This window comes from Scophthalmus maximus, chromosome 5 (assembly GCF_022379125.1).
Source record: "Scophthalmus maximus strain ysfricsl-2021 chromosome 5, ASM2237912v1, whole genome shotgun sequence".
Lineage (NCBI taxonomy): Eukaryota > Metazoa > Chordata > Actinopteri > Pleuronectiformes > Scophthalmidae > Scophthalmus > Scophthalmus maximus.
Genome location: NC_061519.1, coordinates 24,698,286 through 24,724,232, shown reverse-complemented (window position 1 = coordinate 24,724,232; position 25,947 = coordinate 24,698,286). Strand labels below are relative to the sequence as shown.

The 25,947-nt window shown below is 46.7% G+C and overlaps 1 protein-coding gene across 12 annotated transcripts in view; it reads right to left on the bottom strand.

The window, feature by feature from the left end:
• Positions 1-24,045, bottom strand: part of LOC118311168 (supervillin-like) — a 46,881-nt gene extending 22,836 nt beyond the window's left edge. For 3 of the 12 annotated variants that reach the window (XM_047332121.1, XM_047332122.1, XM_047332124.1), the window contains exons 1-15: positions 17,841-17,987; positions 16,102-16,165; positions 14,815-14,906; positions 14,649-14,706; positions 14,397-14,545; positions 13,018-13,870; positions 8,269-9,549; positions 7,626-7,796; positions 7,397-7,434; positions 7,195-7,259; positions 6,939-7,075; positions 6,642-6,740; positions 4,773-5,067; positions 3,183-3,239; positions 941-1,805 (exon numbers count right to left, since the gene is read on the bottom strand). In XM_047332121.1, coding sequence (XP_047188077.1) covers positions 941-1,805; positions 3,183-3,239; positions 4,773-5,067; positions 6,642-6,740; positions 6,939-7,075; positions 7,195-7,259; positions 7,397-7,434; positions 7,626-7,796; positions 8,269-9,549; positions 13,018-13,870; positions 14,397-14,545; positions 14,649-14,706; positions 14,815-14,906; positions 16,102-16,165; positions 17,841-17,901 — 4,285 coding nt within the window. In that variant the 5' untranslated portion in view covers positions 17,902-17,987. Of the gene's footprint in view, positions 1-940; positions 1,806-3,182; positions 3,240-4,772; positions 5,068-6,641; positions 6,741-6,938; positions 7,076-7,194; positions 7,260-7,396; positions 7,435-7,625; positions 7,797-8,268; positions 9,550-13,017; positions 13,871-14,396; positions 14,546-14,648; positions 14,707-14,814; positions 14,907-16,101; positions 16,166-17,840; positions 17,989-23,486 lie in introns of those variants that run through there. The other 9 variants (XM_047332117.1, XM_047332120.1, XM_047332125.1 and 6 more) reach the window with 8 other exon arrangements.
• Positions 24,046-25,947: the final 1,902 nt, after the last annotated feature.

Below are 25,947 nucleotides of genomic sequence, written 5' to 3'. Positions count from 1 at the left end.
GGAGAATCCGTGTCCTCCCGACCTCACGCCGCTGGAGCGTAAAGGAACCAAACTTTAGTTGAGATCTTCCCACGCAGAAGTCAAGACGAGAGCGTCAGCGCCTGCAGACAAGGCTTCCATTGTGTCCTCATTCTGTCCTCTACCTGCTTCCTATATAAGTGCTCTCTCTCTCTCTCTCTCTCTCGCTGAGTGCCTTCATCTTTGCACGGTGTGTTTGTTTGTGTGTGTGCGTGCACGGGAGAGAAGCCCCCCCCCCCCCCCCCCCCCCCCCAGGACACATTCTGCATTAGCACATTAAAAGCGGGTCAGGAAAACCATTACGCTGTAGAATGGAACCCACAGGCGTGAGCTGGTGCGAAAGGGGGGGGGGGGCGCAGCTTCCCTTTTGCCCACGCACACAGCTCGGTCTGAAGAGAAAAAATGAAAATGAATCTCTGCCGTCTGATACCGGACCGTCAGCATGTGAGGAGAGGGGCTTCCTCCACACAAAGGGAGCCACGAGGCGAATGCATGGGAAAATATGCTAATTAGATGGCGCCTCAGACGTCTCTCTCTCTCTCGTACACACACACACTCTCTCTCTCTCTCTGTGTGTGTCTCAGTATGAGGCCAAATCAAATACCCCCAGCTGGGAAAGTGTGTGTGTGTGTGTGTGTGTGTGTGTGTGTGTGTGTGTGCAGTCGGCAGAAAGCAGCCATGCGTGGGAGCATGCTGCACAAGACAATAAGGATAATGACAACAGCCCCTTCCCCAGACATTGCTTCCTCCTTTTTTTTGTCACTCCCTTTCCCCCCCTCTTGTTTTTTTTTTTTTTTATTGTCATCTCTAGTATTTTCTTCATCAGCTGTACCTTCCATGTTGTCATCCCCTTTCCCCCCTCGCTTCCTCTCTTATCTCCTCACTGTCTGAAGTTGTCTGGAGTGTATACACGGCCTCTTACCTGAGACGCCTCCCTGGCTCCGGCCGCTGCTCCGCTCCTGCTCCTGCTCCTGCTCCTGCTCCTCTCTCAGGTGGCTTCCTCCTCTTCCTCTTCCTCCCCCTCCTCCTCCGCCTGCCTCCGCTCTCTCTCTGCTCTCCTGGGAATCTCCGTCGGCAGCTCTCCAGCCGGACACGGGCTCCGACTCGCCCCTCCACGAAGAGGGCGCGGCAGAGTGCTGAGGCTGAGGCTGGGGCTGGGGATGCTGATGCTGATGCTGATGCTGATGCTGATGCTGATGCTGATGCTGATGCTGATGCTGATGCTGATGCTGATGCTGATGCTGAGGCTGGGGATGATGCTGATGCTGATGCTGCCTGCCGTCCCGGTCCTTGTCGTGGGAGTGCAGCTTCTCCTTAACGCTGTCTTCTGTGGCTCCACCCCGCCGTCTCCCCCTGCCCTCCTCCTCTGGCTGCCTCCTCCTGCCCTCCTCCACGGCCTCCCTCTGCTGCCTGTGACCAGCCGAGGGGACGGGAGCAGCGGGAGCCCCCACTCTCTCGCGGCTCTCGGCGAGGGGAGGGGAGGAGTCGAGCTCGGGCTCGGGGTGGCCCGGGTCCCCGCTCTGGGTCATGGAGAAGTACCTCAGCGCCCTCTCCTGGTGGCTGCCCGCGTTGCCGGTAGCCTGTTGTTGGGCAGGGATGTAGGGGATGGCTGTGGACTTTCCTGCACAGAGACCATCGTCGTCGTCGCCATCGCCGTCGGCGACACTGCTGCTGCCGCCTGGCGGCACGGTTACCATGGTGACAGCCGCTTGGGAGGTGACCGCGGCCACAGATCGAACCAGGGAGGCCGACAAAGGCTCCACTTTGATCGCCCCACCGGTTTTCAGCTGCAGGAAGCATGTCAGACAAGTCAGGATGAGGAGAATCAGAAATGAGGCGCTACAGAGATGCAAATGGAGAAGAGATGGACTAAATATGGCTGGGGCCGGTAAATGAAAAGATTTATAGATGAATGGGATCAGAGGGAAGGAAAGAAATGGATGGATGGATGAGGAAGGAAAAGCAAAACATTGATCATGAAGCCGCAGCGGTATAACAAGTCTGTCATGCACAAAATGGCAGCAAGAAGCACAGACTTTAAACACAAATGAATCATTCACATCTGCCAGACACCTCGCTGTTAACAGTCATCACCTCACACTAATTAGCATTCATAAAATTATTTAAATTTTTGAAAAATTAGCATTAAACTGTCCGTGCAATCAAGGTTCAGCCAGAACAGGATGAGAAAGGTGAATAAATATATAAATAAGAACGGTATCTTACTTTGATGATACTTAAAGAATCCCATAATAAAATACTTTCGAACTAATAATGTGACATTGAAAGTGAATCATTACTGATTCTTCATGACGACAAAAGGCCCTCGTTGCTTTATTATATATTATGTTAATGTTTTGAACCCTGGTCCATTCGTTTGTTTGTCGGCAGGATTAGGCAAAAACGAATGAACCGGATTTCCACCGTACTTGGAGGAAGGATGGGACACGGGCCAAGAAACAACACGTTCAATTCTGGCATGGAACTGGACGAAGGGGCAGATCCAGACAGCGTTTTTTTTCCCCCCACCAGTTTTGAATGACGTACCTGTAATTCAGCCTTAAAGGCCAGAAAACAATGAAAAACTAAAAGCTGGGTCACTATCAGCAGCCATCTCTATATAAACATCTCTTGTTCCAACAGCTCAGATCTACTTTAAGGCAAACAGTGGTAGTTTCCTTCTATGTCCAGCGCAACAACCCAAAGGTTTTTTGCAATGCAGCCGTTTCTGTAAGATGCTCAAACTCCACACCGGACAGCTATCGGCTGATTTTTGGTTGCAATCCCAAGGCCGGATCCATCCAACACACTCACTCCCCAAATAATAGCATTTCGTGCTCAGGTTCAGAGGAGGCCCGAAATAGTAGCATGCACCATTCGTCGTTCAAATAGCCCATGCTTGTTATGCAAAGAAGCAGATACCATTAACGAAACGAGCCGCGGAAAACCAACAAGGCACCGTGAACTTTAAATCAAGGCCAGATTAAAAAGTAGACTTCATTTCAGCCTTGAGATACACACTTCACGAACAAATCACAAGGAAGCTCAGCATTAAAAGCTGCGGCGGACATCCACCGCCACAACAGCGCTGGTCATCAATCATTAACACAGTCAACCAATGATCAGCCAATCAGAAGCTGTGTACAGGCAGCAGGGCGTCTTACATGATCTCCCTCTAAGTCGTCGGTGCACTCTGCGGAGGTCGCGGGCGGTTCGTCTTCCTGTGTGGACACCAGTGTATTGACCGTGACTCACTGCTGCGGATACGTCGGAGGTGAGATCTACCTGATCTGCGGTGTCTAATCCAGAATGCTGGGGTCTGAGCCCACAGAAGGAATTCATATCTTAGTTTTGCACCGCACTTCAGAGTAAACGAATATGGAATTACAGGATGCAAACGCAATTCCTGCACACAGGACGCTACACGGTGTGTATCGGGCGATTGAGACCAAAGATCGAGACATATAATACATGCAGGATGATTCTTCTTAATTCTTAAAAACCCTCTACACTGCATTTTCTGACGTCCCACATTTGTGTCATATACAAATACAGGCCACTGTTTTCCAAGGGCAAAGAAGAATTACCTCTTCGTCCTCTCTTCCTTTCATAGTACCCGGAGCACATAGATCCGTGTCATCCATCCACAAAGCATCGAGGGAAACCGGAACACTGCACAACACTCACTCGGAGTAAATGACCTGGAAGTTGTCTGTAGCTGCTGGGCTTTTAGAGGAGGATCTTACATCCAAGTGATGCTGAGATGCAGCGTTGTTGATTTCCATTTGTCCAATATGGATATGTGCACATCTGTTCTGATGGCTACTCTGCACAAATAGATTGACTAACTTTTTGTCTTAAACTTTTCACTACGATGTTGAAACTGATCCCACAGTGTAGCGGCGATTGGAAAAACAACACTATTCGTGTTCATATCGTTGACCTCTTTCCTTTCACCATGTTTGTCTCTTGGCCACCGCGTCACCCACTTCGTGACCACGACCAGAAACAGAATAGCGTCCTTCAGGTGTCTTCTCCCGGTGATTGAAATGACACACGGTGGAACAGCCGAATTGACTGAAACAACTCAACATCGCGAGAAAAAAGAATCTCGTTGAGGAGAGTGATAGAAGAAGAGTGAAACAGTGAACCTCGGACGGGCATTCACTCAGGGGAAGAGGAGCTCCGGGACTTGAGAAGGCTTCAAGGATGACCTGCAAGTTTTGTAAGTAACACAACCTGCCTACTTATCAATACTACCGGACGTGTAACTCGAGGTTATTTGTCCAAATTAGGACTTTGACGGTTGTTTTCTGCTTTGGACAGTAGCCAGGCTGCTGGCATTGAGTTAGCCAGGATGCTAACGCTGCCGCTAGTTAACGCAGGCAGCCCCAAAAAAAAGGAAGCAGGGGCTTCTGTGAACAAACTTTCTTCTCCTCCCATTATATCCAAAGTGGTGTTGACCACTTCCTCAGGAGCTCTGGGGAAAAGCACCTGTGTCCTTACCGGCTTCTTGCTAGTGTAGCGTCAAACAATGATACCACCTGGAACCACCTCAGGACCTACGAACATCTACTGACCCGTCTTTATACCACTAGGTCTTCCGTTTATTATAATCAACTGTTGTTTGTGTGCTCCATTTTACAGATTAAAAAAGATTGATGGGAAATAAGTGAATGTGCAGAAGGACATACCGTCCTAGATGTTGAGCAATGTCTTAAGGAAATTCAACAGTGACGCTAAAACTTTTGTACCTGCTGCACTTCTCCTTGCGTGATGGGCTGGGTCTGAAAACGGGCATTGGCCCTGCGCTGGCGGGTGTCCCCCCGGAGGGCCCCTTCCGCGGTCTTGCCCGTCGTCTGAGCCATGCGGTTGAAGAGGGCCATCTTCTCAGCCAGGCTGAGGGTGGACAGGTCGGGTTCATCCAGGAAAGGCTCCTCCTGGCCATCTTCCTCCTCCGGCCCGAGGGCTTGAGCGGGTTTCCGCCGCTCGTCCGCGTCCTTCGCCTGCTCCTGCACCGCTGAGCCCGGCTGCGAGGACGCCTGGATGCTGAGGGGGTCACAGGGGGATGTCAGGGGCTGAGTGTCCGTTGTCAGTTGGTTCAAATATCCACTATATTTAAAAACTCATCTCTGAGACAGGAGAGTGATTAAATGGCTTAAACAGGGCAATAAATGACAACAGAAAATATTTTTTTGCTGGTGATAAAAGATCTTATCAATCCATTAGAAGTGCATCCCTGTTGCCATCGCTCCACCCTGAAGGCTAAATTTAGAGATTTGAAGTATCCACAATTTTAAATATGAGGTATCTCATTTCTAATTAGGGTATAAGGTGACAACAATTGGCAGGATATAATGTCGGAGGGTGGTATATTTATTTCAAGAACCAAACACTACGTCCAGCTGCCTTTGATTTAGATTTTATATCACCTCGATGAATGAAAATGTTTATGAATTATTAAAAATCAAATTCGTTCAGTTTTAAATACACCTGAATTATTATATGTTTTTACTATATGTGCTGTCGTAATGTATTCCTCCCCTAAATATCAAACGGTTGAACATGCTTGCAAATGCAAGCCAGGTAAATAACTCTGATAGGCGAGTCAGATTACAAGCGCAGCAAGTAGAGACATAAGCAGATCAGCGCACATATGCCAGATAATCATATAATGCACTCAGATGTTTGCCGGGGTTATGGTGATCTCCCCGCAGTGTGCCGAGTTAAAACCCCGGGTTGGTAAACAGACTGCAGGACACGTGAACACATGACATGTGAAGGAGGGCTTTAACGGGCTCAACCTCTGACCTTTTCCATAAGATATGTAACCTATTCCCTCAATGACACTTGTGACCCGCATGCGGGAATCGCCGCAAGACCGGAATGCATAGACACTAGGCACGGAAAGCATTGAATGAGTGATTGAGTAAACACTGGCTTCCTTCCCGTATAAGGTGCACAGAGCTAAGGAGCTACCAATAAGGAGGGAAAGGGAGCTGGAGGAACAGATCTGCACTGCAGCCAGGAGAGGGAGACGGAGAGTGAAATGCATCTGTAGCACATTGACATTGACATTGTTCTGATTTTGAACAAAATCTGAACAAATGAGAATTCAGGTTAGTCAGGGAAACAGGTGCACATCTGTTCTCCAGAAACAAATACGCAAGCAAACTGTTTCTGGCAAACTGTTTCTGGGAAACTGCTCATGCACACTTACAGTACATCATGCAAGCAACCGTGTCCTTTAGGGTTGAGTCATAATAACGTAGATGTCAAGTGAGGGGTAGCTTTGTTTTTATCTTAATTCCTAAATTATTTGTAGGGGAATACCAATACCAATATCCAGCTGTTAAAATAAGTTGATTCATTAACCTCTTACAAAATCTCTTTACAAAGAGCAATGTACCAAAAACAAAACTATTAGAATTTGTTAAAATGATAAAATACTTGATGCTTGGATGGTTTTCATGCAATAGACACATCATGTGGGTAAAATTCTAACACAAACAAATATATACAACAGTGGTAGAATGAGCATTGATACATACAGTATATGTTATTTGAGTAAGTAAACAAAACCATTATACAAACAGATACAAAGCAGCCGAGCTCAGGTGTACCTGATGCTAGTCACACTTGTGTTGGCTACAGTGGAGCTTGGGACGCAGGTGACAGTCGGGTGAATGCACACAGTCTGTGACGGTGTGGCAGCAGCATCACTTTAAAGTGGAGAAAGGGAGGTACAAGTGGGAAGAGAGGTCAGTGAAATAAAGATTAAAAAAGAAATTAAAAAAGAAACATGACAGATGTCTTTTAGATTAGACACAAAGGGATTTGAATGGAAAGGAGAGAAAAAAGGATCCAAAATTAATGAAGAGAAAAGAAAATATAATTCAGGAACCATACATAGGACCAACCTTGAAGCATTGACCACCTCCTTGTTGGTGACAGGCTGTGTGTGAGATCGGTCCTGGACTCGTCTTAGACGTCTTTCTACGGCAGCGTTCCGAGAACGTGGTTTGGGAATGCTCCCGTCTGATGTCCTCTCCAACTCCTGGAGGGAGATGTCAGGAAAACAAGAGGACTGGTTGGCGCAGGTGAGGCCGTGACGGAGATATGACAGAAATCATTCAGTCATGATGTATGAATTCATTGTTGAAAAGGACAATGTACCCTGAAGAGGGACCTCTTGGCAGCCACGCTCATCTTGGCTCTGTCATCAAGCTTCTCTTCATCCACTGAAAAAGATTTTGTTATGTGGTATGAACTGTATTTAAACATCTGGAACCACACAAATTCACATCCACACACACACACACACACACACACACACATGCACACACGCACATTTATATATGCAATCGACTGAACTTACTTTCAGCATCCTGGAGCTGTGATGGGCTTAGACGTGACCTGCAGAAAACAGAAATATGCATCAAGCATCAGCATTTACTTTGCATTTTCTAATATTGGGATCCACTGGATCTCATCATGAACTGCATGTCAACCTATGGAACCATGCTCTTGTCACTCAATTTTGATCATTGTAAATAAAATGAATCTGAAGAGCTCCTGCAGATCGCAACAGAGAGCCTCTGCTGTACCTATCGGACTCGAAGCGCTCTGCGGACGTGATGGGCTGAGTCCTAAACCTCTCCGACATGCGACTGTCTCCTGGAGTGATGTAGCGACGAGGCCTCCGAGCGCCCCTGTCTCGATCACTGCCGCTAGCTGGATCTACCTCCACTGCCAAGAGATCTACTTTAGCAGTCTCACTTTTGGAGTGGCGGGTCAATTAGAATGGATTGACGAAGACAACAAAGACAACAAGTACAAGAAAAATGTTACCGAATGTTTGTTTTGACGTCGTTTTTGTAGAATAACAATTTACCAGAAAAAAACCACTCAAATTAGAAGAACAGGGCCTCACAGACTTGTATAGCAGCACACAATGAGCATGACCTAACTGCAACTCAACCGTGAAGAGCCATTGCCTTATGTTAACATGCAGCAGAAGACAACTGCAAAAACTAATGTGAACTTGCTCAAGTTTAGCACCAAAAAAACAAAACTGCAGACACTATAATAAATGTGAAATTGATAATACACCATGACCCATTACATGCCTTATATTCTATCAACAATATTTTCTTGTATCGTCATTGGGTTATTTGTTTGCAACATCTCAATGATGCAGTTAGACAGTTATTTAGCAATGCCACACAGTGCCCATGCCATTGGACCTACAACTCGGGTTTCCGGTTGGCATTCTCCAGATAAGAGTGTCGCAGCTGTGCTACCGACACCCTGGTGTCCAGGGTACCCATCTCCCCGTTGGCCATCCCTGAAGGTGGAATGGCCCTGGATGTCTCCCGGTTGGCTGCTGCCCTCTCCATACGGTACATGGTAGAATGCTGGCTTATACCTATATCTGACATGGAGCGGGTTCGAACCTTGTGCTTGGGCCCCCCACTCATCTCCGTGCTTCTGTTTTTGGCCTGAGGCAAAGAAGAGGTTTTCTGAAGGTAGACTGCAGAGTCAAACCTCTGGTGACCTGATGGATCCTGCAGCTGCTCCATCTGAGGCTCAAACTCTTTGTCTAGTTGGGGATCTTGTTTTCTCTGGGGGTCTTGCTGCTGACTTGGATGTTCTTCTTTTTGGATTTTATAGTCCTGCCTTATTTGAGTGGGTTGTTGTCTTTCAGGCTCTTGTGGCTGTCTCAAGCTGTCATACTGATGCTGCCTTTGTGGGTCTTGCTGCTGAATTTGAGGTTCTTGGTGGAACATAGTCTCTGAGGATTGATGCTGCCTTGGTTGCTGGTGTACAGACAAGTGGGACGGCTGCAAAGCTTTAACTAATCTCTCCTCTTGGCTGTCAAGACTAGAGAGATTCTCTCTCTCCCTTTCTCTGATCCTCTCAACATTTCTCTCTCTCCCCCTTTCTCTCGGTCGGTTCCAATCCCAGTCTTCCTCGCCTCGACTCATCCTCCTCTGTTCTGGGCTGTAGTTTTGCCAGTCCATATCTTCATGCCAGCCCCTATGAGTGTCCTCCACACTCTTTTCCCTTCGGCGGATCTCTGAGGGCAACACAGCTTTCCTGCTCTTCAGCAGGCCCTCTGTTAGGGGCTCTTCCTTCAGGGCCTGTCTAACCTCTAATCTTGCTTCCTTGTGAGCGGCATAGATTTGGTCGGCACTCACTCTCCTTCGAGGTGGTACCTCAGGAGGTCCAGGAAGTTTGGCAGTGGCCACTGGGGCAGGCATGGCCAAATAGGGCTGCAGGTCCACTGCAGGGCCAGGATGATGGTACTCAGGAGCAGAGGAAGGGTAGGCTGTTTGGACTTGGGCAGGATGGTGCCCTGGGATGGGCTGAGGCTGATGAACAGACCTTTGTTGGGTGGATTCTGAGTGCTGTGGTGTATACTGAGTGTTCCCCTGAGCAGAGTGTCTGTTAACCTGGTTCTTGTCTGGACTCCAGTCAGGGGGCCTCTGGACAGTTTCATCCCTGGGTAATTTTTCCCTTACTCGGATTCTTGGGGGAAAGGAATGGATAAGGGACACTGAGATTCCAGCTCAATCAAAAAACTACGACAGTCTCCGAACTTAAAACTCAACTTAAACAAGATGTGATCTAATATGCATCTATATAATTTTGTAACCTCATGGGACCCAAAGACAAGTAAATGATAAAATAAACTTGCCAAACCTTTCCCAAACTTTTTAACTATCTAACAAAATATTTTCAATACACTAGTAAATTATCGTTAAGATAATGACAATTTACGTGATTTTAAATTTGAACTCTTTCAAATGATTCCCCACTTAAACTTAATTCTTGCATATTAGAAAATCTATAATGTCTGCTCCAAGTGCAAATTGTGAAACACTGTAACAAAAGTTTATGACCTGAGACTATCACGGGACTAACTTGAGCTCCCAAATCCTACATTAGGATTGTGACTCTCTCTCTCTCTCTCTCTCTCTCTCTCTCTCTGATGTCTCTGTGCCAAAAAGTAAGCCAAACTATTTTCATCTACAACCTTACGACCCCTGGTAGCCAAAGGTTGCTCTAATCTCATTGCAGACCATTAAGCCAGACATAATTGATGGGCCCCTGGTTTATCTGACATGGCATGAAGGACTTAAACTGCCTGTGCTACACAAGTACACACTAATACTAGCAAGCATAAGCAGCTGATAAGGCCACAAAGGCAGCCAGTGCCAGTGCCATACAATGGACATTTGAAAGCTAAGCCACCAAGAGTGTGGTGGATTTCCTTACTCTGGAAAAACGAATGTATATTACTTAAGTTTTGCAAACAAAGCATCAAAGATAATCTGTTCCTTATGCACACCAATGAAACCACTCAAGCTTTACTAACACCGTTGACAAAATAATCCATGCCTTAATGAATTCCACTTGTCCATACAGCTCAAAGGCAGCCCATGGACCTTCATCCTTTCATAGCCTATCAGCAAGACAGCTATGCCATGCATCTGTGCCACTGTCTGGTCCAGAAATACATGCAGACCTAAATCTGTAATGGCCAATCTTCCCGGACTACGCACATCAATCCAAGATTTTGGGTCATCTATATTTCTCTACAATCCACAAAGCCGCACAAAGGCATATCAGGTGATTGAAAATCAATGCATGCAAGCTCTCGAGGGGAGCAGCATGTCTTACGTGAAGACATTATGAAGAGTCACTGGCAGGGTACAAGACTCGGATGTAATTTCATAGGGATTAACAGGCCAGAAAGTGAATGCAGCCTCAACTGACAAGTGCTGAGTCATTGGGTCTGTGACTGACTGGGTCAGGGTCTGAAGCTGACTAATGTTGACACCTCATCAACTGCGGTTCACTAACACCACTCGTGTGCTGATGAAACCCAGGCCACACACTGTCGCACTAATTTAACAAGAATGTAGGGGCTGGGGATCGGAATTGTACTGATGACAAAATAGTCCGTTTTACAGACTTTTGGGTATGTTCGCAAAATGTGATCCGACAAATATGACAGAAGAGTTGTATTATTAAGTCTGTTTAGTACCTCTGTTTCCTGGTACTGTGTTCATGTGGTCTCAGTGTGTGGTCTTTTCTGCACAAAGTACTTAGTTAGCAGATATTGATCTTATGATTTTGGCTTAATAAAGCATTGATAATGCCATGTTAAAAAGAGGGCATTTGGTTTCTAAGACTTAAAATCTAGATAACAACAATTTAACTAGAAGGATTCTAATTTGATTAGAGGTTGTTGATTTACAATAAGTGCTTAGGTTTTGTTAGAGGTTGTTGATTTACAATAAGTACTAAGGTTTTGTATGACCTAGAACATTACATTTAAGACATTTCCAACTCCTTTACTACCCTGTGACATAGAGATGAGTGCAAGAAAAATGAAGTGTTTGGTCTGGCTTAAAAATCACATGAGAAATTAATGACTAGTTGTTCCCTGAATGTCTGAGTGAAGCCAGCTCAAAACACATGTACCCAGCTGACAATGGGAGGTTGATGCTGATTGGACAGTTCCTTGAAGACGAGCTGAAGACTGTCTAAGTGTCAGTCTGTGTTGAGACACCAGTCGCTCTTTGACAGTGCAGCCAGGCTACAGGATGATGTGTTGACAGTGTCAGACCCTGAGGGAAACTTCTCATCATTCTTTAATAAAGGATCAAATCAAACTGTGCTGCACTGATCACATGAATCATGACCAGGAATATTTTAAGATGTTGAGCAAGGTGATTACAGAAAATTGCCTGTGTTGAAGGCGCTTATAATTAACATGTAAGTATTTTCAATTGGCGATGTCACGAATATGAACGGCATTATTTATAGGCTTTAACTCATAGTCCAGTTTATCACTTCTCTCTGCCTTGATGCCATCGAGTCCTCTTCATTGACTTTACTCAACAGCTATTACAATTCTCATTCCTTTTCTGGTAGCGCGCTCAAGTTTATAATAGAAAGCAACACAAGCACTTTACTAATTAACCAAGCCGCTGTCAGATGGGGGTTACATCTCGGGACAAGCTGGGAAATCATATCCCCTTCAAAAAACATACGGCTGCCATTTTCCTTCTCACTCCATAGCGTTTCCCTGATGAGCTACCCAGAGCATCTGTCTATGTGAAACTAGAGCAGGGCAAACATGACACAGCTAGAACCACAGTCTACAAAGATCGTGGCACAGGCATGTACAGTCTAAAAGCAGCAAGCTAGCTACCTCAGCAGCCAGTCTATCACCCAAGCTGCAACAGTTCATGAAATTTGGGATGCTAAAACAGCTTGGCACATTGTTCCACACCAAGTGGTCTGATTCTCTACATCATGCAAATAATTTTGTGTTACTAACTTTAATTTATGTTCCTGTGCTAATTTACTAGCAGTAAGTGAATTGGTGTAAATATCAGCGGGACAATCTATCGAGGACTAAATGTTCTCTAAAAACACAACATTAGATTCACTGCAAGTACCCACCAGGCCATTCTCAAGAGCTACTGTTACTACCATGACCATTACATTATTACAGCAGGTGAACATGGTAAAGCTTAAACTAAAATAGCTATAAAGAAACATTGGCAGACCATTCATAGACCACATTTATGGAGCTTTGTTGTGCTTTATAAGTGTTTCATTACTTTGACACCAAAAACTCATAACAAGCTGCAAAAATCAGGATACAAGCTGAGTCTGTCATTTAGATTAGTTATTTTTAATTTACCAGACATATTACTGAAAAAAACCCAATGCAAATTTAAATGTTTTATATTATTTTAGTAGTACTATAGTATCTTAAGTTGTTTTCCTCTGAATCATAAGCATTCATCCAAAAACACAACACTGTTATGACCATGGTTTGAATTTGTGAAGTAGAAGTTGTATCTGTATGGTTTAAAGCACTGAGTCACAAAACCTTCCCTCTATTGCATATAAAAGATTTCGATGACCTTATGCCCCAACCTGATGTTTTGTGTGAATGTTTTTAGAGAAACTCACCCCTGCCTGTTGAGGATGCTCTGGGCCTGCTGCTCTATGAATAAATCCCCAGGTGATATGCCGTAGCGAGTAGAGGGCAGGGAGGCCCGGCGGGCGGTGCGAGGAGAGTTGGGCACCGCTGCAATGCTGTAGTCCCTTTTGGAGGCGGGGCTTGACTCCTGGTGGGCAGGGTCTTGGTGTTGTTGTTGTTGTTGTTGTTGTTGTTGTTGTTGTTGTTGTTGGGGCTGGGGCGGATGATGCTCCTGGGTTCTACTTCTTGAAGCGGTTACTCGTTCTTGAGTTCCTCCACGCCGGTAGTTCTCCATGTTCATTGCTCTTTCCCGCTCCGAATGTCTGCTCGGTCTTTCCTGTGTGGGGGGAGGAGCTTGCTGTGTGTGGGCCGGGCTTGATGTGTTTGCAGGTGCAGGGTCTGGATGAGTCCTCATGTAAACCTTTCCCACTCCAGAGCGGTATGGCAGCCTGGGCTCCTGTTCCGGTTCCTCGGATTCATGTCTGTCTTTGTCTCGCCTGGCGGTCGTCTGTCGACCAGGGGTCTCGGGGTCTCGGCGGGACCTGTGGCGCGGTGTGAAATCAATGTCCGCCTCCTGATCCAGTAGGATGCCGTAGCGCTCTGATAGCTGGCGGCGGCGCTCTGCTTTGTAGCGGGCTATGCGTTCGGCCTTGGAACTGAGGCTGGTGGGGTCCGCGGGGCCAGATGTGGGTGTAGAGGAGGTGGATAACATCACTGGGTCGACGTACACCAGCTTTGGCTCCGGACGGCCACTGCCAACTCCGCCTTTGACCCGGTGTACTCTGTCTGGAGAAGACACCTGCTTCTGGGGTTCCTCCAAATCCTCGCGACTATAGCGCCTCACTGTGGTAAAAAAAAGGATATGTCAAACCTATCAACAAGCTTCCTGAACAATTAAGAAGTACGCCAAATTCATGTCACGTGGGATCTACTGTAGTAACCAGTCTCTCATACCGTTCAACCTCCATTAACAATTACGACTCCTCAAATTTCTGAAAGCTCAGCTATATCAGATTTGGTGCTACAAGTTTAACAAACACTGATGGCTCAACCTTCCATCCCAAATGACATATATGTGGCATCATTCTAACAAACGTTCATTTTAATGAGTGAGTACTTGTCTTGCAAAATTAAACAACATGCAAAGTATCATGCATTAAACCTACAGTATAGATGCCCAGTAAAATACCATACAGGGTCTAGGACGCTGAGCATCTCCACTGGCGGAACTAGGGGAGCTCTAGTGCTCAAGAGTAGGTTAAGATAACAGGCAGAAAAAAACGAATAACGATTTATTTTTCAAATGTGGGATCCGAGGCCACTAAGGGCGTCAGATTTATTTTTCTGCAGTGCGTCGTGCCATGCTTACCCATCACACAAGGCTCACAGGGGTCTGAGGCGCGGGTGTACCGCGGTTGATCCTCCTCGAGCATTCTGTTGGCTACCAAACCACCAGGCACCAGGGCGGGAGGAGCATCAGTCTCGATCCCCTCCAGGCGCCGGGCTACCCGCTCCTTCCTGTCAGGGATGAAAATCCGAGAGTAAAGGTCAGCAGCTATTGAGTTGAATGTTTTTGAATGTTTTCATGTGAATATTCGGTGTAGTGTAGCTCTGAAGGTACCTGTTCATTCCCAAATCCTTTGTGACAGGTGCCTCAAAGTGTTTCTTCAACTCTGAAACTGATTGTTTGATCAGAAAATACAAAGTTACTTTAAGAAAAAAAAAAAGTTGCAAACAATTTGTGAGGCTATTTTGATGTGTTGTGAATGGTTGGAAACGATGCACACCCTTGGGGAGGACAGCCAGAAGTTTGGCATCTGTATCTGAAACACTCTTGACCAAGGCGGTCTTGTCACCCAAGGAGAAGTCACTCTGAAAACTGAACGAGAAGGCAGAGTAACAAACGTGCTGTTAGCATTCAACTTGTTTTAAGCAAAAAAAGTGTCAGCGGAATCTCTAATCTCCCTTTTCCACCGACTTGGTGCGCAAATCAGTCACGCCAGTTCTCAAAAGGAGCCAGTTCTGAACCGGCTTCACGACGACACTTGCACTGGCACTGATGGGAAAGTGCCATAAAATGCAGTAGCTTAAAAAGTCATAACGAGACACGACAGTCAAATGAAATGCAGACTATAGATGAATGGATTCTTATCTGAGCTTTCACTATGACTTATGCTTTAATCGACTTCTCTTACGGAGGTGATGCCAGGCAGAGGTGAAGCTCAGCTGGTGTTACTTCAGGATCCAGCTTAGGAAGTAGGTCATCACTTCCTGACAATCATGGCCTGACGTGTCAGAATCAGCAGGTCACACAAGCGTGCGTACTTACGTATGTGTATATACTGCATATATACAATTATGTTCTTATTTAATTGAAGGGTTTCCTTTTAGCCAGGTTAAGCTGCTTTTGACTAAAAAGTTGATGTCTATCTTTCCTCTAAGCTGAAAAATTGGGTCTTTTCCAGAGATTTTTTCCCGCTGTACTGTCACATTGACCCAGGTGGACATTTTCCAGACATTTTCCTATAGGGGGCTGGCAGGAAAAGATCTGGAAAAGGTTTGGAGTGAATTACATCGACATTGCTGTTCTATTATACAGCCCCTCCGGAAAATTTCCGGAAGGTGTCCGGAATTCAGTGCATGTCTGAAAGCAGCTCTTGTTAAGAAGCTTGGAGCGTGTGTATTCAAATCTGATTTGAAATTACATCTGAAGCTTTATTTTTAAAACTCTTTTAATCTTCAACAGTGACTACTACTTGGCCCATGTGATATAGCTCTAATACTGAACAACCAGAGGAGGTTAATCAATGCAAAAAGGGGGCTTTGGTGTAAAGGCTTCCCGAGGTACAGTATTATGGCTCTAATACCATGTGAACCAAAAAGTGTCTTAGGGTAAGCTGTTCCAGCCATCTTCAGCTTTTGTGCATGATAAGCTAAACCACCAGTAAATCTATATCCGAACATATCCCCATCTCGATGAAAAAGCAGATGAGAGGAATGTAAATGCTCTTAGAAAAGGGTACACGGCCCATGTCTATTACTGTACAAAAAAACAACTGACTCGTCTTCCTCACCTTAAGGCTTCTGTTGGAAACGAGGCGGAGCTGCAAAGTTTGGCGGGAGCTTTAGATCCCAATTCTAGAGGGGAAAAAAACAGACTCAGTCAAGAGCTTGTATTATTGAAATCGAGAGACGAAACAGGTGTTTGACAGAGAAGAAGAAACTTTTCTCAAAATGCACAGCTCTGATATTAGACGTCATACATGGACGATGATTCACAAAGTCTTGATGAATAACAACAAAGAAAAGTTTCTCAAAGCCTAATTATCAAAGCAATTTTTTATGGATTCTGTCTTTGTAAATAGCTCTAAACATAATGACTATCATTAATGCACGACTACAGCAGTATACAGATAATCTGTATATAATAATCTGTAATACTGTAACAACATGAACCATTTATTGTCTTTTTTCATGTTTTAAATGATGAATTCCTATATTTTAAAATAAATATACAAAGTTGTGAATGGTTTAATCCGTATGCAACTCTCTCGGAGTGAAAAACAACAACGTGAACAATTTCCATCTCACTGTAAGTCAATTGTCAAAACAAGGCTAACTCAGAAAGTTCACATCCAGTTCCTGGCTGATAGCCGACCCTCTAACTCTCAGGTCGCAGCGACAGCGGCCTGTTGTAAAGTCGTGTTCCCGTAGAGGAGACGGATCGTGTTCGTTGCTCCAGACGCCTGCAGGAAAAAAACCTCAGGCTTATTTTGGCCACTAAAGACTGTGTGGCAGACATGGATGAGGGAAAAGTAAAGTCCCAATGATCATCAAGTTCTAAGGGATCTCAGTGACCGACCTGATGAAATTAAAAGACGTGTTTTCATTTCAACTGCCTGCTGCCTTTGTGTGATTCTCCATCACGTGTTTGTCCTTAAATTCTAGAAGATGTGGCCAGGACATTTTTGGCACTCAAAATCAATAAATGCCATAGCCTCTCAAGCTGTATTTCTTCTGAAATCCACAAACATTCTGGGTTTGAGTGTCGAAAAGCCCGTGGGACTAACGTGGGTGTCGGTTACATGCATCTGTCTGTTTGTCTGTCTGCGCGTGACTTCACAAGTCAGCCTCCCTGCGATTGGAAAGCCCCTTGTGCCCAAGACAAGTCCCATCTTTCCTAGGAAACGCCTGCAGGTTGTCAACAAAACAAGCAGCGCAGGGTCTGACAGAGCCAGAGAGCAGCTTTGGCTCGCTGACGGTCCCAAAGTGAAGCGCGGTGAGGAGAGGGATATTTTTCTATAAATATTCCGAGGTGCAAAATAGACTCCCCGAGTCAACAGGGCCCTTCGCTTGCACACACAGTCTGTGGGGAAAGGTTGCTGCTGGAACACGACCAGCCGTCTTCTTCATCCTCGGCAGGCCATGATACACCTCGTGGTGTTTGGAAAGGGCACAAGTACGTACGTGGAGGAGATAACACACCGGTTGTGAATACAGGACCAGGCGAGTGTACCTGCTCATGAAAAATATCTTTCACTGCATCGATCTGGATTGTTCTAGATCTGTTCAGAAGATCCTAATTGAATCAGTCCCACAACAAGTAAGGATGCGAAGCATTGAGAGATTCACAGCTCTCTTGGTACGTCGTAGCAAACTGAATCCAACGCCGCCTACTACATCATTTACCTCAGTAAGGAGCTCAACCGCACTGGCCAATTTCACCAAGGAGTCTACGGAGTTCTGGGGCGGTCAAGTATATAGGTTCAGAAAGTCATCCTACAGCCAAGCCTTCCTCTTCTACGGGCCTTACCTTGGCCACTGGGCTGCACATGGTTGACGTGGAAACTAGAGATCCACGGGTTTCGAAACATGTTTAAGGAAGGTTGAGCCGCAGAAGGCCTCGCTGCGAGACTCCCCTCCGGTGTCACAGCGGTGGCGTTGGAGTGGCAGCGGTGGAGGCGGAGGCGGAGGCGAGGGGCTGGAGGCGAGGGGCTGCTACCGGTGAGCAGACAGGCCGGGATGAAGGTGGTGACAAGACCACACGACCACACACGGACAAGCACACAGCCTGCACAGCAGAGTGACTGCCCACACACACACACACACACACTGTCTGACAGCCAGTGTGTGTGTCAAAGTGTGCAAGAGAGTGTCGGGGGGAGAGAGAGAGAGAGAGAGAGAGAGAGAGAGAGACAGCACAGCAGGGTGCTAAAGCAGCTCAGAGCCCTAATCAGATTACAGGCAGAAATTAGCCTTGATGATAAAAACTCTGGAACCGGATTGGAGGAGGGTGCCAGCAGGGCTGCAGGGCCGGTATGGGGTCCGGGGCTCTACTCCGAGTCAGATGGTCTATCCTTAAAGGACACGACACCTCGGGGCCTTCTTCAGCCGAGATGGGCTGGGCGCCACAAAACTGCAGCCAATGAAAACTTGCGTTAATATCCACATCATTAGGAAGCTGTCAGAGGGTTTGGCTGTGAAATTCTTTTCTTAATCTTTCTATTTGAATCCACTAAATTGTAAAACTGCGGCAGGGTGGTGCAGTGGTTAGCACTGTCACTTCACCGCGTGAATGGTGGTCTGGCTCTGAATGTTGGCTCTGTGATAGGCTGGCGACCTGACCAGGGTGTAGCCCCGCCTCTCGCCCACAAACATGGCCCCATCGTAGCTCCAGTGTCGCTCATTTTCTATTCCTAAAGGAGATAAGTGGGGCCATTAATAACACAAGAGTCAAAGTTTAGCTGTCTCGCCTATTTCTTCTCCGACAAAATAGAAACCAACATGAGGCTGAAGTGAGAATCACACTCCCGAGCTGTAGACGAGTCGTCCGGCCCTCGTGAACTGACCTCGGATCAAAACAGATTCACGCGTCACAACGCAGTCCAGCTCTCAAGCGCAGAGATGGACAACAAGAGGACGGACTTCCTGTCCTGGGTGAAAAGAAGACGGACGGTATTCCTGAATATGATATTATGATGATAATAATAGTGAGCCTTTCCATGTTGTTATTATATTCGAAACGTCGCACGAGTGCGAGACGCGCGGACGTGCGAGACACGTGGGGCGTGTTGCAACACTATACACGGCTGCATTTTGTGAATTGCATCGGAGCAACACACTTTCGGACTCTCCCTCTTCCGTCTGGCTTGCACACACACTCTCCTCCTCGTGTGTGTGTGTGTGTGTGTGTGTGTGTGAGATGCTTCTTCTCACCCTCCCCTCCCACCTCCACCTCCCCGCCTTCCCCTCGTCTGCCTACGCTGCCTGCAGACGCCCCTAATAAGGCAACGTGTGTCGTGAGTGGCTGCCTCGGGGAGAGAGGTCACCCTGTCGGGCTGCCGGCCCCTTGTTTACCGGGGGGGGGGGGGGGGGGACACACACCGTGTCCACGTCTGCTCGCCGCTCTGCCTTGTTTGCTCCTTCTCCCGCTCCTTCAGCACATTTTGTCTTCCGCCGCCATCCATCTCTCTCTCCTTCCTGCTCATTCCTGTCGACTCCTCCTCATTCCTCATCTCTTTTTCTCTCCCCTCTCCTCTCTTTCTTGTATTTCCTATGTCCCCCCCCCCCCCCACACACACACCCCCCGCCTCTTTTCGGTGCCAACAGCAACAGCTCCCGATACATCCTCCGTCACAAAAAAAAGTATATACAATAAATGCGATATTTGAATATACAGAAATTAATCAGAGAGAAAAGAGAGAAAAGAAAACTGTAGCATGTAGGAGAGATATTCGTTTACTTGTTCACCTCAGTGGTACGTCAAATGGCTTATTGGTCGAGTTCAGTCTCTCTGTCAAATGATGACTTGTTTTCTGATCTGGACATGAGACACTCCTGATCTCCTGATCTGTTGGGTCGAAGACAGACGGACATGTGAAACTCACGTTGTGTACAAACCAGTCACCCGCGACGACAACACGTAAACACCTCCAGGGCAAAGTCGACCGGGCGACTCGGCATCAGCGCATCTCAGGGCAAATAAAAAAACCCCAGCAACTTTACACCGTGAAGCGCACTCATCTGAGGAGGACGGCGCTTATGGGTTCTGTTTCCGACCGGCCGGAAGTCGAGCCACAGACCTCAGTTTTGCGAATGCCGTGAAGGACAACCACAATATTAACCATACGAATGAGTCCATCTGTGCAAAGCATTGTGGGATCATCACGTCAGTGTAACAGCTGCTGACACAAGGAACTGACATTCCTTCCTGTTTGTGCCTCTGCGACTTCGGGCCAGAATCTCTTGGCGTTTCCTCGAAAAGGACGTCAGGTACATGTGCTCGTGTACGCGTACATCCCAGGTACATTGGGGTTTCTCTTTTTTAAGCTTGTGCCCAGAAACGCGAACGTGTGGTTGAAGGTTACGTGTTGTCATAAGAGCAGGCATGTCGGGGAACAGCGTGTAGGACGGCGCAAGTTGAGGAAAAACCCTTCTTTTGAAGAACTTAATCTCTGACCATACCGTGGATCTTTGGGCTGAATGAAGGCCTCACTGTGACGGACCTCAGATCGAGGAGTTGGCGAGTGCACGTCTTTCTTGAAGACACTTGGAGCGGACACGTGACCAGAGGGTTTGCGCCGGGGATCAAACGTGTATCTTTAACATCTACTGTACCTCACTCCCAGACTACCTGTGCACAGGCGTTGGTGCATGTGAAAAGCCGGAGGCAATCATCTAAAATGACTTGTGTAATGTGAAATAGATGCTTTCAGAACTGGGTTTATTGGTATGTTGGTATTACTAGTCGGGTTTTAAGACAACATATACTGACTCGGATTTACTGTACAGTGTTTTTTCATATCATTTTCTTTATGTTTTCAGATGGCACATCCGTTTCAGGTGTGCAGCTGCTTATAATGTGTTTTTAACATTCCATAAAACGCATGACCTCCTGCCGACGGAGGCAGACGCTGGTCCAAAAAGCAAATCTGCCTTCGTCTGTTTAGGTTATCTTGTATAAAACACCACTAATGTACGTCTCTCACACACACACACACACACACACACACACACACACACACACACACACACACACACACACACACACACACACACACACACACACACACACACACACACACACACACACACACACACACACACACACACACACACACACACACACACACACACACACACACACACACAGGTCAAGTGAAGGCCCGCGGCAGCAGGAACGGGGAACCTTCACCCTCCCTCCTCACTCAAACATTTTCTCTGGCATTCCCCCTCCAGAAGATCCAGACCTGCGTTCCTCGCTGCGCTCTCGCACCAACGCTGCCCGACGCCCTCGCTGCCTGAGACCTGCCTGCTCTGCTCTTATATGGATGTCGATGAGCGCGCGGACGCTGCGCAGGTTCATGCAGCTCCTCCGTCAGAGCAGGGGACGGGGAGAGAGAGGGAGACTGAGACGGATTGGGGGAGACGGGAGGACGAGGAACCTTCGAGCCAGAAATGGCTGTACTTTCTAAAAATGTCCATCTCCCGAGAACATCTTCACGTCATGGTGAGGCAACTCAAAGGTCGCTCAAGTCCAGACAATAGAGTCCAATGAATTAACGTAGTCGCTGGTAAAGTGTGCCTCAGTATTAGTGCGGGGGGCCATTTCTACACTTTCTCTGTTTCTGCCTCCATGGGAAACAGAAAAAACAAAGTTGGCAGAGAGAAGATGTGACGTGCAACATAAACCACACGGCTCGGATTATCATCTGTGTTACAGCGTGCACCGTAACATTCAGTCTGTGCAAATATGAATATGGGAATGCCGTAAACTAGTGGAGACCCGTCTTTAAAGATGAAAGTCTGAACTTTTGAAGGTCAAATTATCATCATTTATCAATTAGTGGAGGTTATGAAACTGGGGTGAATCTGCCCTCGCTCCTTTCACAGACCATCATAAAGCCCTAAAGTAGACCATCATTAATGGAAACTTGATCAGATTTGATTCAGAAATAGATTTAGAGCCAAAGGCCCGTCTGTGAGCTGCAGCTATCAATCAGTTATTCGTGGCACGAATGATCCGAGGCAGCAATCGCGCGTTGAAAAAAAAAAAGAAAAAAGCGAAGGCAGCGTGTGTCCGCAGGGCGGCCGGAGCTCGCGTCGGCACCTCTGCCCTCTGACACGCGAGGTGCCGACGGTGGCCGCAGACGGTGGAGACAATCAGAGATGGTGCTGAGGAGACAACGCTCCGCTGGATGACTGGTGCGTGAAACATCAACAAGACGCTGAGAACTTGAACCTGGGCCTCCTTCATTTACACGAAACGTCACCCGAACAACTTTGACAACCTGCTGCCGCCATCTGAGACCAACAACAACAACAACAACAACAACAACAACAGAAGAAGAAGAAGAAGAAGAAGAAGAAGAAGAAGAAGAAGAAGTGTTGATTTCAGCACCGCTGCACTTGTTTTCCAAGAGGGGAAAGCCTTTTGTGTAAAATACTTTTTGCCGTGCAGCAAAGAACGACGTGGCAAAGCATATACACCGTATGTACTTCTGCATTTGTATATATTTCAATAATAGTTTACAATCTGACGTTGGGTGATACTGTGTGTAAGTCTGTTTCTATGTGGATGAGTAGAAAAAAAATGGCAGCGGGTCAACAAAGGGGGGCGGCCAGTAAACCTGTCTGTTCGTTCTGACGGGCGCAGCAGGTGCAGAGCGCCGAGCAACTGCCACGCACACACACGCACGCACGCACACACACACACACACACACACACACACACACACACACACACACGCACTATAAAAACAAAACTGTGGCGAAACGACGCCTGTCCAGTGTTGGAACGACACACCGGTCCCCTGGACACATAGCAGATAGATCAAACACATGCACACACACACACACACACACACACACACACACACACACACACACACACACACACACACACACACACACACACACACACACACAGACACACACACACACACACACACACACTCTGCAGCTCGGAATGCTAATACCCCTGTGGTTACTTGAGACAGCACAGAACAACAAGAGGGGGGCTCAGCTGGGACGTGACACACTCGGCCGGTCCCCCCCATGGGGGTGAACAATTAAAACAGATGCCAGCAAAGATGACAATGAATAAAAGACACTTGTTGTGTCTTTAAAACTTTCAAAATGCACCTGGTGACACACACAGGACAATAAAGTAATGTCGAGAAAACTTTGCAACGGTTTTAATGTACGCTACATTCACTACACTCAGAATCTAACTGATTTATGTCTGATGGCAAGTTATCTCATGTGTATGGCCTGTGGAAGCTACTGAAGCTGCTGTTATGTCCAAATGATCTGTAACTTTTAAAATGATTGATGCTTTTCCACTCATCGTGAAGGATGAATCGACATATTCATCAAAATAAGAGGAATCCGCTCGTTTGATCATCTAATATACATCATGGCATGACGAGGTCAAAATATGAAAAAGAAAAATACTTACAGTGCTTTTAGCTCCAATAATACAGGACTGACACAAGTGTTCCACAGGTGAGGTCCAGTTCAAGGGGTCTTTAACTAGTTCCTTATTCAGAGCCAAGCAGGTGCTGAGGACGCAGGACGTGCAGGTGGGATCAGGTAAACCCCCCCCCCCCCCCCCCGAGATATGATCATCCACCGTCAAGCAGGTCCCACCTCAGGGGCCGACAAATATAGCCTGGTGCTTTCCCACCAGCTCTGCTGCTCCCGGCCAAGAAAAAATAATCAGTCCGAGAACAGCCGAGCAGAGAAGAAGAGGAAGAAGGAGGAGGAGGAGGAGGAGGAGGAAGAGGAGGAAGGCTGAGAGGGAGTAGGGGGCATGCAGGGAGATAGAGACCGGGTCTGAGGTGAAGCAGAGAAAAAAAGAAATAGACAACAAGGGGTGAAACTACGGGCCGACGCCCCTCCAGAAAATCTTTCTTCAAACTAGACAAGAGCTGTGGTTCCTACAAAGAAAAAAGGCCATTCTTGTGAAAGAGGGTTCGGGACCCCTCGTCTGATGATGGAGTTTGGACTGACGGCGAGAGGCGACACAACACTGCGTCCAAAGGGGGGTTTGTGGGGGGGGGGGGGGGGGGGGGGGGGGGGGTGGTAACCTCATCCCACAACAGCCATGTATGGGGCTGAAGAGACCGGCCTCGGCGGAGAGGGGGGCACCGACCATAAATAGCCAGCCAGCGAGCATCAGGCCCCCGGTGCAGGGAGGAGGAGGAGGGGAGGGGAGGGGAGGGGAGGGGAGGGGGGTCGAATCAGCTGTTAAAACTACAATCCAGCAGCACGGTCAGTGTGATCCAGGCTCTGCAGGGGCTCATGTACCACAACCTTTGGGGGTCTTCTACGGCACAGGGAGGGGGGGGGGCACCAAAAATCTTTTATTTGCATCCACATTGCATACCATTGAGATAAGATAAGATTAGACTTTGGGGAAATTCACTTGTTACAGCAGCTGCAAGAGTCCAAAAATAAAATATAGCAAAAAATATACAGTAACAGTAGGAAAGGACTATAGAAATGACTGAAAAACAAAGACTGTATACATTATATACAAAGAGCGCAAGTAATTGTCTGTGCTTCGTCAGGTTCAGAGTGTCACACTGTGGTTTTGTCGAAGGCCACGAGTTAACAGGTGTCTCGTCGAATCTAAAATTAAAGACAAAGTGCGGAGCCTCCGGCTAACACATCGCCGCCCGCTCGTGATTTAACGCCTCATGACTTGCGACTGCTTTACGACGGGACATCTGCGAGACGCCACACGCGCACAACCCGATCTCTTCTGCGCCGTTCGCCTTCACGAACGCACGTGCAAAAGTTCTCGTTCTGGAAATGTGTGCAACTATCGTTTTCATCCCCCCAAAAATGGGAAAAGAGAGAGAGAAATGTGCAGATAAACGTTTTTGTCGTTGTTGTTGCCATGACTGCAATCGACATTAGATTCAGCTCAATCCTTGAGCAAACCAAATAAAACCTGATTATCAATATCGGAAAATGAACAACATGCACGCAAAAGTTATGCTGCCTTCAAGTTCATTTTAACATAACGATAAATTACATTGCAAACAGTGTCTATACTGTACTTTCCAAGAACATATCAGGTGACTAGATACATGCTATGTATACGTGTGTGTGTGTGTGTGTGTGTGTGTTATAATAAACAGGTTACAGTCTAAGAAAAAGAACAGGGACACTTTTCCTGTTTAATTATTGTTTGTCTCCATCTTGTGGATGTGGTCAGCCTGAGCAGGACGTGCTGTCCCTGATTCTACCACAATGTGCTGAAGACTAATACACTTATCTTACTTTACTTTAAATATCAGTTCATCCTAAACAGAGACGAGGAACTGAGCTAATGCACCTAATGACTTACTTTACTGTACCAGTCTTCATAGTCTCTTATTTTAATAATAATATCTCATAAAAACAAATGCTAAAAGCTGCTACCTCTGTGAATTCATATCTATTAGCATCTGCACATCTTGTATGTTTGTAAGTTTGGTTTGTTTCATGATCAGCACAATTTTATTTTTTTTTTGCTTTATTTTATTTACTTTTAAGGTTTTTTTTTCTACATTCATTATGTTTCATGTTATCTATAATACACAGCATTATATTCATCTGTAAAACCTCATCAATATACAGTACAGTATATAAAGCATCACATGCATAACTATGAGCTGCTCAATAGCTTCAATCAGCGTATTTATTCATTTTCATGCTGTACATACCTCTGGTGGCTGCAGATTGCAGTATTACAGTTTGACATGTCTGTTACTGTCGGGGTGTGGTACAGTGGAGAATGTGTGGGGGCCGGAGGAGGAGGAGGAGGACAACTGTCACCGTGACATTAATGGACGCACTTATTCCGCCGAGCGGCAGCGGCGGCACGAGCTCGACAGATGTACAGTAATGACAGATATGTATTTTACTCA